The sequence below is a fragment of the Haliotis cracherodii genome, unplaced genomic scaffold (assembly GCF_022045235.1).
Source record: "Haliotis cracherodii isolate W230 unplaced genomic scaffold, xgHalCrac1.p SCAF_4, whole genome shotgun sequence".
In the NCBI taxonomy this organism is placed as follows: domain Eukaryota; kingdom Metazoa; phylum Mollusca; class Gastropoda; order Lepetellida; family Haliotidae; genus Haliotis; species Haliotis cracherodii.
The window spans coordinates 31,086,602-31,100,767 of NW_027266297.1; the positions used below are offsets into that span (position 1 = coordinate 31,086,602).

General features: G+C 38.6%; 1 protein-coding gene across 18 annotated transcripts in view; it reads right to left on the bottom strand.

The window, feature by feature from the left end:
• The window catches only part of LOC139480555 (microtubule-actin cross-linking factor 1-like), a 275,708-nt gene that overhangs the window by 227,335 nt on the left and 34,207 nt on the right, over window positions 1-14,166 (bottom strand). For 2 of the 18 annotated variants that reach the window (XM_071263688.1, XM_071263683.1), the window contains exon 1: window positions 13,200-13,762. The exons of the other annotated variants lie outside the window; for them this stretch is intronic. In XM_071263688.1, coding sequence (XP_071119789.1) covers window positions 13,200-13,314 — 115 coding nt within the window. In that variant the 5' untranslated portion in view covers window positions 13,315-13,762. Of the gene's footprint in view, window positions 1-13,199; window positions 13,763-14,166 lie in introns of those variants that run through there. 18 annotated transcript variants of the gene reach the window in all.

The following is a 14,166-nucleotide window of genomic DNA, read 5'->3' on the forward strand; positions in this document are numbered from 1 at the left end:
CCAGAAAAAAGATTCTGTAGAAAGGGGTCAGCTTATCCACGGGATACACTTTCATGATAGTATTTTTCAGATCGTAATCTGTCAGAAACATCGCCTGAATGACGGTCCGATAGATCACAACTTCCCGAAAGTTTGGAAGTTGCCACGACTAGAGCCATTATTGTTATAAATTATCAATAAAGTTATTATTATACACCAATGTTGTCATTATTAAAAAAATGTTATACATGTTACTACTTCCGATAACAAGTTTTCAATTGAATGTTCAAAGTTTATCGTTCTTCGTAAACTCCACAATTTTTACATGTAACAATATATGTAATTCACAGCTATAATATATAATCCCCAGATGAAATCGCCAATAGCTATTACGTACGTTTTGCAAAGTTCATAAATTGATAATGAACAAGTGTCTACCTTTATTGAAAGAGGCAAATAAACAACTGTATCGGCGAGTTATTCCGTTCGCCATTTGCAAAAACATGTGATCAGCTGTTTCCTGTGACGTCACAAACGGTGATCACTGTGATTGCTTCCTGTTGTTTAAAAAGCAACACGGTACACAAGGAAATGAGCATTGATAATAACGGGCCGATTGGTATTGTCATGTTGTTTACACAAACATTTTCAAGTTGTGGGTGCTTAGCGATCGTGTTGGGAGTAGGGGCTTAATTCCTTTGTTTTCGAGAGATTAGGTTAATAAACTGGAGAAGCCTGTGAGTAAGTGATGGTGTTCATAGTATGATAGTTTATTTAATTCAATTGGATTAACATACAATAGTGGTGTAAAGGGGGTTATAAAAGTTAGTATATTTTTACTGACTGACATTCTCATCATGAGTTTGAAACGAATACGCCATGCTTACGATGCTGAATTCAAACTCGCTCTAGCTGATATATTTTCTCACGGGTTCATAATTCTATATACACCGATTCACAAAATGGCGCTTGTTGTTGATGGCAACATATAACGATCATTATGAGATTAAAAAAAACAACGAGAAACAGCTTCCCACATTATGAAAGTGGATGACTGGTTTGTTAAATCTTTATTAGAAATAATAATGACTTTTTCAATATAATTACAATGTTTTTCATCTTATATTTTTGAATATCTGCGAGTACCGGCACATGTCTTGCAGTCCGACTTCGCAGTGTTTTTTGCCTTTCAATTCCTGGTTCGGCTTATCTGCGGGTCATATCATTTTCTCTCGTATTTCAATGGTCAAGTTAGCACCTCGGCTTATCTACGGGGTCGGCTTATCCGCGGTCATATACGGTAACTATAGTTGATCAGTTACTAACACCTGATTCTTTCATATAACTATAGTTGATCAGTTAGTAACACCTGAATTTTTCATTCTTTCATATCATTATGCCGTGACAGATAAACCATAGTAATATGAAAAACTCAGGTGTTCCTTAACTTCTTTAGAGCAGTATATGTTGTTATAATTCTATATATTAAGACTGTGAGTGAGAAAAGGGCCCATATCAGATGTTCTAAAAACAGGGCTGTAACTTAAGTTTGATAACCTGGATCACATAAACCAGATATTGCGGGGTGCAATCTATGCTGTTCAGAACGACATACAATCAGCCAGATAGAGCCTGGACCCAATATACCAACGGTTGATATTGCGAGCACCAAACCATGTTGTTGGGTACACCATTGTAACCACATAATCCTCATTAATGGATGCTTCTGATCATCATGGGATACTTTAGACCTATTATGCTACGGAATCAAAAAGGGCTTCCCTGCTTTTTTAGAATGTTCATTTTTCAATTGCCATTTACCGTATTCAACGTAATAAGCGCCCCGCTCTAATAAGCGCACATGGCAATATTTGCTAATATATTGGCTAGTGAACAATCCCAATTAGCACCCCTTCCATTTGATCATGGTACACAAGACTTATTTATTTGTGTATAATACGCACTCATGTCTTATATGCACCCTTAATTATGGGCAATTAAATTCTGGAAAAATATATTTGTCGTACATAAAAATTTCAGGCTGTCAGCATAAACCACGAAATTTATCTTTCAACTCTTTTTTTTCACCAAAATGATATTCTAATAAGAACCCCTTATTTTTAATTTTGAGAGCCCCCTAGGCGGTTATTACGTCGAATACAGTAACAGAATTGTACCTTTAGATTTTCACCGTAACACTCAAAGTTTCCTGGGTTATATGTCAAGTAATAACACCAGTATGTTGTGTAACTTTTGACCATCAGCATATCTCAAACAATATCTGGTTTATACATCACCAAATTCTACACGATTTTCAGATAACAATATGTCACTCCCCGATTCAGTCATACTGCAAGGCTGATACTTCTGTATCTCTAAATCAAATCTACATATTGGTCAAGATGTGTGCTACGAGGTGCACTTGGTCTACCCTGTCAGTGGGTTCTCACAAGTGCCACATGTGACCTAGATTTTGGCTGTCCTAAGGCTGGTATGTATGTATGTATGTATGTATGTATGTATGTATGTATGTATGTATATATATATATTTACATGACATACTTCACTGTGTGCATGACATACTTCACTGTGTACATGACATACTTCACTGTGTACATGACAAATTCCAATTTACATCACATCAGTTTCATGACATTAAACACAGACTTCCAGCATCGTCTCAAGTACATCAATGGAGAAATCCTAATGTCATCAAGGTTACAGATTTGGGGTACCTTTCCGCAAATACTTAATTTAATATTACCAATACATCATTGAATTCTCTTTCATTACAGTAGACATATGTGTCATTATTTATCTACATTAATGTCAAACTGTGAGATGTGCGTTTGATGAACATGCCTCTTACATCAAATATTTGTTGTTGAATGACATTGAAATGTCAAACCAACCCTTTATTACCTACATATCTCACAACAACTATTTAAAACTACCATTAGACTTTATCATTCAGGGCAGTCACTGTGTATGTGTATTTTTATCTTATCAAAATTTTACTGACTTCATAGTGCAATACAAGGTGTTTTATATACGTATTTATGTGTGGATATTGTGTGGGTTGTGAGTGGGAGGTGGGATGGGTATAGATTAGTCCAGGTCGTTGCAAATACTTTTAAAACTGGTTCTCAATAAATATTAAGTCAACACAGCCATGAACTGCATACAAGCCTATACACAAGTGGCTGGTTCATCATGACCTTAAAGCAACACTCATGCTCAGAATACCTGCATAGTTCAGATTCTTATATGATGCACAACATCCAATTGAATTACATCCAAAATGATATCAGCCAATAGAACTTCTTCACCTCATCTTTATAGGAATTTTAAAACTTTACTTCTTAACAACAAAGTAGCCCATTATTATCCACATTCAGCTCGTTAGATTAGGTCACATTCTTACAAAACTTCATTTTCGTTAACATTGCACTTACATGATTACCGTATTCAACATAATAAGTGCCCTGCTCTAATAAGTGTACACAGCGATATTTGCTAATACCGTATTCGATGTAATAAGCACAATTGGCGATATTTGCTAATATATTGGCCAATGAACAATCCTAATTAGCACCCTTTCCAATTGATCTGAGGCCTCAAGTACAAATAAACAGATTGAATTGAGCAATGTACACAAGACTTATTTATTCGCTTACAATACGCACTCGTGTGTAATATGCACACTAAATTATGGGCAATTAAATTCTGGAAAAATATATCTGTTGTACATAAACATTTCCGGCTGTCAGCATAAACCACAAAATTTATCTTTCAACTCTGTTTTTTTTTCCACCAAAATAATATTCTAATAAGAGCCCCCTATTTCTAATTTTGAGAGCACCCTGGGCACTTATTTCGTCGAATACGGTATTCTTCATAATCTTAACAAAGTGCAACATGCTCTCACAACAATTGCCAACAGAGACACAAGGTCACCATGACCTTTCTGGCCCCAACAATCACTAGTGACGATCTACACCATGTATACAGGAATTACTGGAAACATAAACCTAGATTTCTCAGATATACTCTACAATTAGTAATTACTACAAAGATCATGCGCATGACAAGACTACAATCAAGTGTGTTGAGAATTCTGGATGTGGCGTATGATTAATTGTGAAATTGACAACCCTTATCAGATGTAGATAACAATGTGTTCAGGGAAGCATTGTGGACATGTGTGTGTCATCCCTCATTGAGTTCCATGATCCAATGTGTGGTGAGGTGAGGTCAGAAATGGGTTTAAGTCGCGTTCCAAGCTTACTGCACTGACAGTGACATGCCTGAACGTAAGTTTGTGTGGCTGCTTGTACTAGTCTGGAATCATGTCGGTTTTACAGGGTAGAAACTAACATTATCAGTCCACTAGTCCTGATAATGATAACATTTAGCAAATCCCTTAAAAAATGGCAAATTTGTACTAGTCCTTAAGATACCTTAACTATTGAGCAGTTTGGCAAGGACTATGGGACCATAATGCCAATTTATAAAGTTTTATAGTGCTAGACCACTGAGATACCATACAGCAGTTTAGCATGGATACCCCCCACTGAGACATTAGACCGACCAGTCCTTGTTTTGCCCTTAAATGCTGAGAGCCAGGCAAGGTAACAACAAGTACCATCTTTTAACGTCTTTTGGTAAAGTGATGACGTGATTTCATCGCCATAAGAAACTTGCAGTGAGTGAGTGAGTATGGTTTTACGCCGCTTTTAGCACTATCCCAGCAATATCACGGCGGGGACACCAGAAATGGGCTTCACACATTGTACCCATGTCGGGAATCGAACCCGGGTCTTCGGCGTGACGAGCGAACGCTTTAACCACTAGGCTACCCGATCGCCACCCCCCCCCCCCCCCCCCCCCCCAAGGGTAGAATAGGTCTTCAGCAACCCATTCTTGGCATTAAAAAGCAACCTTGCTTGTCGTAAGAGGCGACTAAAGGGATCGGATGGTCAGGCTCGCTAACTTGGTTGATGCATGTCATCGTATCCCAATTGCATGGATTGATGCTCATGATGTCAATCACTGGATTGTATGGTCAAGACTCAATTATTTACAGGCCGCCGTCATATAGCGGGAATATTGCTCTGTGTGGCATTTAACAAGAAACAAGCAAACATTACAGAGAGACACTGCAGTATGAATGATTAGATTGACTAAATATTACAATGTCAGAAAGCGCTTGTGTTGCATTGTTCTGCAATCTTTCAAATGATGTAATACACTATGGCATGTAACCCTGAGATTATTTGAAATGAACAAGACATGCTGATCAATAAAGTCCTTGGCATATGGCGAAAATATGCTGCGTCATCTGCAGCACAGACTGCAATAAGCAGATATCAGAATATAGGGCATCAAGTTTGAGTCTGCAACATAACGAAGTAATTTCAAAGGGAGGTGGGCATGCTACTGATGCATTATGAAAGCATGTACCAAGTTGTAACCATGGTATATCAAGACCTTCTGAAAGGCCATTATTCGGCCCTAAATCTCCAGGAAATGTAAAAATTTCCAAATTGGAATTAAAAATTGCCCAATTCATATTGGTCTAATTATAGTGAGTGAGTGAGTTTGGTTTAATGCCGCTTTTAACAGTATTCCAGTTATATCACTGCATGTCAGCTTAATGTGGGAGGAAAGCCCGAAGTGATGCAGGTCTCAGACGTTTACCACTTCGGTGAAACCCACGAGCATGGGTATGGTCCTGACAAACCTAGAAACATAATCGGGGCTAACCGGGATTCGAACCTACAATCATTGGTTTCTGGCGCGCCCAAGGGACACAACCCTGCACAGCGAATCACGGCACCTTAGACAACTCGGCCATCGGTGCCCCCTGGTATAATTATAACTAATGTTAGGTCCTGGGTCGATTCCCACATGGGGGTTACAATATGTCAAGGTCATTTCTGGTATCCCCTGCCAGGATATTTGCTGGAATATCACTCACTCACTCACTCACTAACTTACTCACTCACTTACTGGGGAACTCCAGAATATTGAATGCATAAATATACAATTTTTTCACTGTTAATTCCTCCAAAAGTCCTCCAAAGTCTATTGTAACCCTCCCATATCTCAAACCACTCTGTAATCAAAGACTCTCATGGATTTTTACAATTTTCTCAAGGGAAGTTGTCAATTTACATCACATCCCAGCAAATTTCTGACAAAACAACTCATTTCCTCCAGCGTCACCAAACACCAGTGCTGGTCATCATGGGTGCTCACAGTGCATAGTCCTCTAGCAGGGCCAACCGTGTCAACTGGCGACCTTGCCCTTACAAAATCAACATGCAAACATACACGTTTCTTCACACTAAACAAATATTATTGATTTCCTTGTTGTGGAAAATTAACTGTCTTCATACATTGTACAACACAGTCTCTCATTCATTCTGGTTAAGTGTGGAATGCTGGAGGGATGTGAGTGATGAGTGTATCGCGTGATGTTTTCTAATGTTCATCCCTTTAGGCTTGTTTCTCAATGTTAAAATTTATAGCTTGATTGTTATAATAAATATTGCATGTATGGGCTAGCTTTCCTACTGGGGAGAGATCTAGTGAGGAAAAATGACATGTAAAACTTCAAAACCAGGGCTTTTTATTGGGTAACATATAACTTAGACTTGCACAAGTCTCTAAGATAATTATTATGTTAAATTATAATTTATAGATTACATAAATAATAACAACAAGTTTTCACTAAAGAAGACAGGCATCCTTAGTACTGGCTGCTTATCTAGACCTGCTTGTGATGAGGATAGAATGACTATACCTCTATGGACTTATCATTCAGTACAGCCTTGGAGCAAGGCTACGTATTATTGCACCTGAAACATTTCCAAGAAGCTGTAAGTGTGCCAAGAGGATATTTTATTACTTGATTTACGTTGTTGTTTGTAAAAATCTTATCCCACACACATTCCATCAAAAAACATTTCAACATGGATTTTTTCACAATCAAGGACAAACAAAACAGAAACTTCAAAAAAGCAGCATCTACAAGGATGTATCTGGACCCGCTCAGAGGCCGATATTAGGCTCTAAGTCTGCAGCAAATGTCAGTAAATATTTCAAAATGGAAACAAAAAAATCCAAATTCATGTTAATATAGTTTTTAACTAATTCTTTGTTGATGTGACTTGTATTTCACTGACAACAGGCCAATATAGAAGAGGAGGAAAAATTTTATGTTTTTTTTTATTTCACTTGATGCAAAATTAAAGTGCCTATGAAAATAAGTTTTGGAACAAGAGAACAAATTTTCCCAATTTGCATGTTCATGGCCCTAGATAAATCATATGTATATCCATCCGCATGTGTAGAAATAAATGTCAGATCAGGACCTCAAATTACTTTGTCATGATTATAGTAACATATACTTGTCTTCCGCCCTGGCATGGCATTTCCTCTGTGACATCACAGAGGTCCTGTGACTTTCCACAATCAGCTGTCTCCGCAGTCTTAATACAGCTGGAGTCATTACAGCAAATAAGTAACAAAATGTTTAAACATACAGCCTATTTGTGACAAATATCACAAAAATAACTGGTATAATGTTTAGGAATGCAGAATAGATAGAGCAATGAGTCTCCAGCGGGGAACATTTGTCAACGTAAGATCTTACAGTCTGAGTTTGACCCAGATCAGCTAAATAAAAGTGAGTGAGTGAGTGAGTTTGGTTTAATGCCGCTTTTAACAGTATTCCAGTTATGTCACGACGTGTCAGCTTGATGCTGGAAGAAAGCCTGAAGTGATGCAGGTCTCAGACGTTAACCACTTCGATGAAACCCACGAGCATGGGTATGGTGCTGACAAACCTAGAAACATAATCGGGGCGAACTGGGATTCGAACCCACAATCATAGGATTCTGGCGTGCCCAAGGGACGCAACTCTGCATAGCGAATCGCGGCACCTTAGACGACTGGGCCACCTGTGCCCCCCAGCTAAATAAGAGGATCAGAGGGTCACAATGTGTGACCAGATCTTAGTGCTAAGTAGGCTTGGAGGAAGAGGCCCCAGCTGATAATGATCTTTATAGCCCGGATTACCACTACCGTATTCGACGTAATAAGCATAATAAACAGAGTTGAAAGAAAAATTTCATGGTTTTTGCTGATAGCCTGACTGTTTATATACGACAGATATATTTTTCCAGAATTTAATTGCCAATAGTTAAGGGTGCATATAACACACGAGTGCGTATTATACACGAATAAATAAGTCTTGCGTACATTGACCAATCGGAAGGGGTGCTAATTGTGATTGTTCACTTGCCAATTTATTAGCAAATATCGCCGTGGGCGCTTATTAGAGCGGGGCGCTTATTAAGTCGAATACGGTAATGCTTACATACACAGGTTCCCCTGGCTCATATTTGCCAACTTGTAGATCATCATGAATTTTTAAATATTTCTGACTGTGGCATAAAACTGAATTCACACAGTTTGTTTCAGATATATTTTCACTGCTTTTAGCAATATTCCAGCAATATCACGGCGGGGCACATCAGAAATGGGCTTCACACATTCTACCCATGTGGGGAATCAAACCTGGGTCTTTGGCGTGATAAGCGAACGCTTTACCCACTGGGCTACCCCACTTTGTTAAAAGGTTCCACTATATCAGCTTTAAGAACTGCTTGATATTTATTTCAAAAGCAATGAATGCAAACACACCTTTCAGCTAGGAAGTGGTATTTAAATAACACCAACAAAAAGCAGCCATTTTATATGTACAATTAATAGTTAATAGTTTCCAATGTTTTTGTTGGTATAGCACTTTATTCAAACAATCCAATCAATTGTAAATACCAACAAACATACTGTTTATGCTCCCTGCTTACAACCATGACCCGCTCTACTATTACAAAGCATTTTCCTGTAGCCTCATTACCCTAAAGTCTGAGGAGTCTACCGAAGTCTAAGGACAGTTTATACACATACAGGTCTAATGCAGAGTCTAATGTTGTTGTATATTCAGGTCACATACACCTCATGTGTGAACAAGCCACACACTCAACCGTATACACTGTATTGGATTATTCTCAGATCCATAAAAGGGTCCGTTCATCTGTTATATTTATATAAAAGGCAACATATATTGGCATATTTTCAGCTATTTAATTATTGCATTTATTTGCTCAAACATATGAACATACCTGTAAGTAAATTTATGCAATATACTTGACATGATGAATGAAATACAATTTAGACTATGTTATTTTCTTTTAATCATTAATATGAACTTTAGAATTTGTATGGACATATATACAATATACACAATATATATGTGAAGAAACCTGTGAAGATCCAGGCTATAATTGGTCTTCATCAACTCATGCTTGTCATAAGAGGTGACTAACAGGATGGGGTGGTCAGGCTCACTGACTTGGTTGATGCATGTCATCGTATCCCAATTGCATAGATTGATGCTTATTATGTCATTCACTAGATTGTCTGGTCTAACACTGCTCTGAACAGTATTCCAGTTGTATCACAGCAAATCAGCTCAATGAGGGAGGAAAGCCTGAAGTGATGCAGGTCTCATACAGGGTATGGCCCTGATATACATGTACCTGGTGAGTGAGTGAGTATGATTTGACGCCGCTTTTAGCAATATTCCAGCAATATCACGGCGTGGGGACACCAGAAATGGGCTTCAGACATTGTACTCATGTCGGGAATCGAACCCGGGTCTTTGGTGTGACAAGCAAATGCTTTAACCACTAGGCTACCCGACCGCCCCACATGTACCTAGAAACAGAATCAGGGTGAACCGGGATTCGAAACGATGATCACAGGTATCTGGCGTGCCCAAGAGATGCAACTCTGCAGCGGCTTAGACTACTGGGCCACTCTTGCCCCCAATTATTATTTAGTACTGAATACTTCAACAGAAGGTGTGATACATACACTACATTGACTGCACGAGTTGTCATGCCTGGACCAGCCCTTTCCAACATAACGGTGATCCTTCCAATTAAAACACCACTAAACCTACAGTACATACATACAATGACACATCAATAATTTATTGTATTGTCGGACTTCAAATAATATAACATGTCAGTTATATCAGATATTCTATCAAGCTCAAGAACAAACAACAGATATATGTTACATTACTGACAACCTCACTAATATGTGTTACCTGCGTTCAAGTTTATACCAAGGTATGTTCATGTTACACGTGTCCACTATCAAATAGTCAAATGAGTAATGTGTTGTAAACATATCAAACATAATTATTTTTTAACATCAAGTCAATTTTGTTCAGAGACTTTTTGTTATAGATTTCACTGCGTAGACATAAGAATGGCAAATGCAATGTTCTGATTAAAGTCAAAATTGAATAAATCATCCAAATAATAACCTTCTCTATCCAGACCAAATTAACTTGGAAATCACCCTACTGGGTCGTCACAGTTAACAATAATCCTGATTAACAAGGTCCAACATGGACAGTAACTGCTCTTTTGGAATAAATCCTATTAACAGGAACCTCACTCATACAAAACCTCTAACATTACCGAGTTGAGAACAGCCCTGAATAACAAATTTTAACATGGACAATATTCAACTTCTCAACCAGATTAATTCAAATAAACATGAACCTTACTTATCAAGATCCTATTACATAATTACACAGTCGAGAACAGTCCTGATTAACAAGGTGAAACTCTGCAGGGTTCAGTTCTAATGTACTAAACAGTGTTCATTTCAACAGTAGGTTGTCAATATCTATGGAATGTTTATGACAGATGACGATAATAAAAGTATGCTTCCCTTACAAGTCAGTTTTAACTGCTCTAACAGGCATATTTTGCCCACCACCTGATGCCGATGTACTCGCAACTGTAACACTGAGAAAGAATTTGCGAATTCCTAACTGATAACAACTGTACTGTTACTGGAAAACTGCCATCACCATAAATACTGCAACCAAGGGCGATGGAGCAAAAATGATTATCTAATACCATCACACCTGTCATTATAGTTGATCAAAGGGGGGAGGTAAAGGGAATGGCGTTGTCATGTGGATTGAGGGACTGGGGGAGAGGCTTATGTAGGAGAGATACATGTTATGTGTATGTTGAGAGCCTGGGGGAGGGGCTGTTAATGAGGGGGTTGGCCTGGGGGAGGGCTGATGACAAGGGATGTGTTATTAGGGATCAGCTGGCATGCTTATGTGTGATTGACAGAAACTGATTACTCTCTGAGGAAATTGACCATGCACTGTACAATGACATCACCTTTTTTGAGTGATAGGCTTAAAATTAACCTTACTTTGTTTGACACACCGTCTCAGGTTGTAATTATAAATGATAACTGTGATCTAGTGAGCTGTAGATAAACTGTTATATATTCAGACAAGGATTGTAAGTGAGCGTTTAATCAGATTGAAACTTGCAGATTAATCAAGTAGACTGAATCATTATCCACTTACTAATAACATTTTCCACTGACTAATAACATTATCAACCAAACTGTATCTGTTCTTCCTTTACAATCAAACCATTACTATGCCAGTCAGACAATGTGTGAGATTGACTGATTCATTTACTTATGTACATGATTCTAAAGTATTTCAATGTAAAGCACTTTTTAACTGCAATAGAACACACCCTAGCAAGGCTCCCCTGATGGTGAGTGTGTGAGTGAGTGAGAATAGTTTTACTCCGCTTTTCACAATATTCCAGCAATATCACGGCGGGGGCACACCACAAATGGGCTTCACACATTGTACCCAAGTGGGGAATCGAGCCCGGGTCATCGGCGTGACGAGGTAACGCTTAAACCACTAGACTACCCCTGATGGAAGTGAACTGGTAACATAATCGTATAAAGTCACAGGTCATGAATAAATGTGGTAAAAGCATATCTCCAGTAATTATTGTCTCTTCATACTGCTATAATCTAATTATCAGCCTGTAATGTTATTTGTGCTGGTACAACTCATATAATCTAATGACAAGTACAAGAGTCCCGAAGAATTACAATAGCTGGAATGTAATCAACTCCAACAACATCTCCCAAACTGAAAGCAATCTGACACTGACATCCTTGCTTGTCAATAACATGCTGGGATGTTTACAAAACTGCGCAATGACGCAAATAATTAAAATACCAAACGATATTTATCAAAAGTTAATTTATATTTGAAGGATTTCTTTAATTATATTTGCAACGGTTCAATGCACTGTCAATCGTGGCGATAATGATTCATTTAGAATATGGTAATCCTCAATCACTCCTGACCTTCAACTGACCATTGATATGAGGGTGTGATGGACAGTTCATTAGCATTTGTGGACATCATAACAATGATCGAGCCACAAAATAATGATCCATCGTCCAGGAGTGACCCAGATAAAAGAAATCCTATAAGACTGCTGACAGAGCATGATGATCACGATAACCTCATGGAATGGGAGTACTATCTGTCAACACAAAAGTGACAAGACTTTTCAATTTCAGAATTGAAACACTTTGAAACCTGAGCTCAAAGCAGGCACACAAACACTGAACCAATACACTTATGTAAACATATCAAATATGGAAATCTTTAAAATAAATTATGAATTCATGGGACTTATTAGAATGTTTATTTATGTCTTAACTAGAAAATTATATTTGGGGTAGCTTATGCAACCACCCCTTTAAATCATGTCCAGTCTGAGACTTTAGCCAAAAGTATGAAGCTTTTCTCGTAAAATGTATTTTGGTCTAGAAAGATCAGCTTGTGCAATAACACATACCGTATTCGACGTAATAAGCTCTAATAAGCACCCTCGGCGATATTTGCGAATATATATTTGCTAGTGAACAATTCCAATTGGCACCCCTTTCGATTGATCGCTTATTACGTCAAATACGGTACTAAGACTATCAAATACTGAAAATTTTCAGGATAGAAACTCAAGTTTGGGGCACAGGCAGCATTTTTCTCATGATACTTCAGATAAGAGCATAGTTTTGCATTATCATGTTTAACTAATTCTGCAGAATGCATAAACTGTTAAAAGGGAACAAAATTATTCTGTAAAAGCACAGAGATAAACACATGAGGAACATAAGAAATGTTGTTTGTTTGTAGAAAGCTCACTCTTTCCCTATTCCATACAGTCACAATCCCCTTTCTATGCGACAAATTCCTAGGCTTATTTGCTAGGATGATCTCTCACCTGTATCCTTGAGTCGATTTTGTTCGTACCAGGCCATAGATTTTGTTGTGCCAAGCTCTGTCACAACACTCTCCCCTTCCTCCACCATATATCCAAAACCATTTGACATCGCCATCGTGGCGGAATTTGTGCCACATGTGTCCTAACACTTCTCCCAGATCCGATCAGCTCCCTTCAGACATATAGTCGCTGCTTGAATGTCACGCTCAGGGAGGGAACTTCAAACCCGATGTAAACTCCCCCTCCAAACTCTCACTGCCCTAACGAGGACAGGTAGGATCCAAGTGTCCCAATTAGGGTAAATCCAAAATCCAGGTACATAAATATAGAGGACAATCTCAGGTATGAGGCGATACGTTCACTTTCAACCAATCTTCTTGTTCCAATGCTGTTCAAAAGTTACCATGTGTTTCACAGGCTATTATGCCCCGATAGGTTGCTGGCTGCTCAAACATTCAGCTGTTCTAGTTGCTTGATATTGGAATGTCATATACATGTCCGATGAACAGGACCCAGCCACGGGTTAAGAGTGTGGCAGTCGGTTGGCTGACGCACTGCATCAATGGGTAGGCCTGCTATATAAATAGCTCGCCACTCATTTGGCAAGTGGCCTGTCTGAGAGTCAGTGGAGTGGGGAGAGGTATACCTGGTTGGACGAGCTCACCAAGATAGGGGGAAGCACATTCACTTCCGTCACTAGCAGACGATGTTTTCTTCTATTGTTGTGGTCGATCTCACAAAGAAGCCTTACTCTTAGGCAAATGGTGTTTGTTCTACAGACATAGGCATGAGTCAGAGCTGATCGGCAATCTAGAATCGCTTAGAACTCGTACCTGCTGTGCATCTGGGAATCATGTTTCTGTTGTTTATGTTTTTTGTCTCGTGGAACTCCACGTGTATTTGGTCTACATACATACCCACGTGCTCGTGTTTGGGGAAGTTATGGGGGATTAGTGATTATTATTTT